The sequence below is a fragment of the Elephantulus edwardii genome, unplaced genomic scaffold, assembly GCF_000299155.1.
Source record: "Elephantulus edwardii isolate Elephantulus edwardi_28Jun2011 unplaced genomic scaffold, EleEdw1.0 scaffold00075, whole genome shotgun sequence".
NCBI lineage: Eukaryota > Metazoa > Chordata > Mammalia > Macroscelidea > Macroscelididae > Elephantulus > Elephantulus edwardii.
In genome coordinates this window covers 13,066,952-13,067,550 of record NW_006399825.1, presented here as the reverse complement: position 1 = coordinate 13,067,550, position 599 = coordinate 13,066,952, and the positions used below count along the sequence as shown (strand labels likewise).

Genomic DNA, 599 nt, shown 5'->3' with positions numbered 1-599 from the left:
AACCTTGATAAATGTCGATAGTTATAGAAAGGCTTCAGGTCTTTTGTTCATAGCATCACTATAGTATTTGACTTGAAGGTAATCAACAACAACAATATTATAGTAATAACTCTTACCAAGGAATACACTCTTCCCAGCTCATAAAATGAAATTCTCATATTTCTTGTCATTCACTGGATTTATGTTCTTATTTTCAACATTTTTTTTTCTTTTTAGAATCTTCATCTACTGATTTCCTCCTTCTCCACGCAGCTACACCATGGAAGATCTAGAGGAGCCATGGTTTGAGGATTTTGAGAACTACTCCCTGGAATATTACTTTCAGGAGGCAGACTTAGAAGAGAAAGTCCATATGGGAATTGTCCACTGGGTGTCAGTGGGGTTATATTGTTTAGCCTTTGTTCTGGGGGTCCCAGGGAATGCCACTGTCATTTGGTTCACAGGCTTCAAGTGGAAGAAGACAGTTGCCACCCTCTGGTTCCTCAATCTGGCCATCGCAGATCTCATCTTTGTTCTCTGCATGCCCCTCTACATCTCCTACGTAGCCATGAACTTCCACTGGCCTTTTGGCATCTTGCTGTGCAAGGCCAATTCCTTCA

The 599-nt window shown here is 41.1% G+C and overlaps 1 protein-coding gene across 1 annotated transcript in view; it reads left to right on the top strand.

Moving 5' to 3' along the window:
- The first annotated feature begins 259 nt into the window (after positions 1–259).
- The window catches only part of GPR1 (G protein-coupled receptor 1), a 1,087-nt gene continuing 747 nt past the window's right edge, over positions 260–599 (top strand). The window contains exon 1 of the mRNA XM_006889156.1: positions 260–586. Within this exon, the coding sequence (XP_006889218.1) occupies positions 260–586 (327 nt within the window). The remainder of the gene's footprint in view (positions 587–599) is intronic.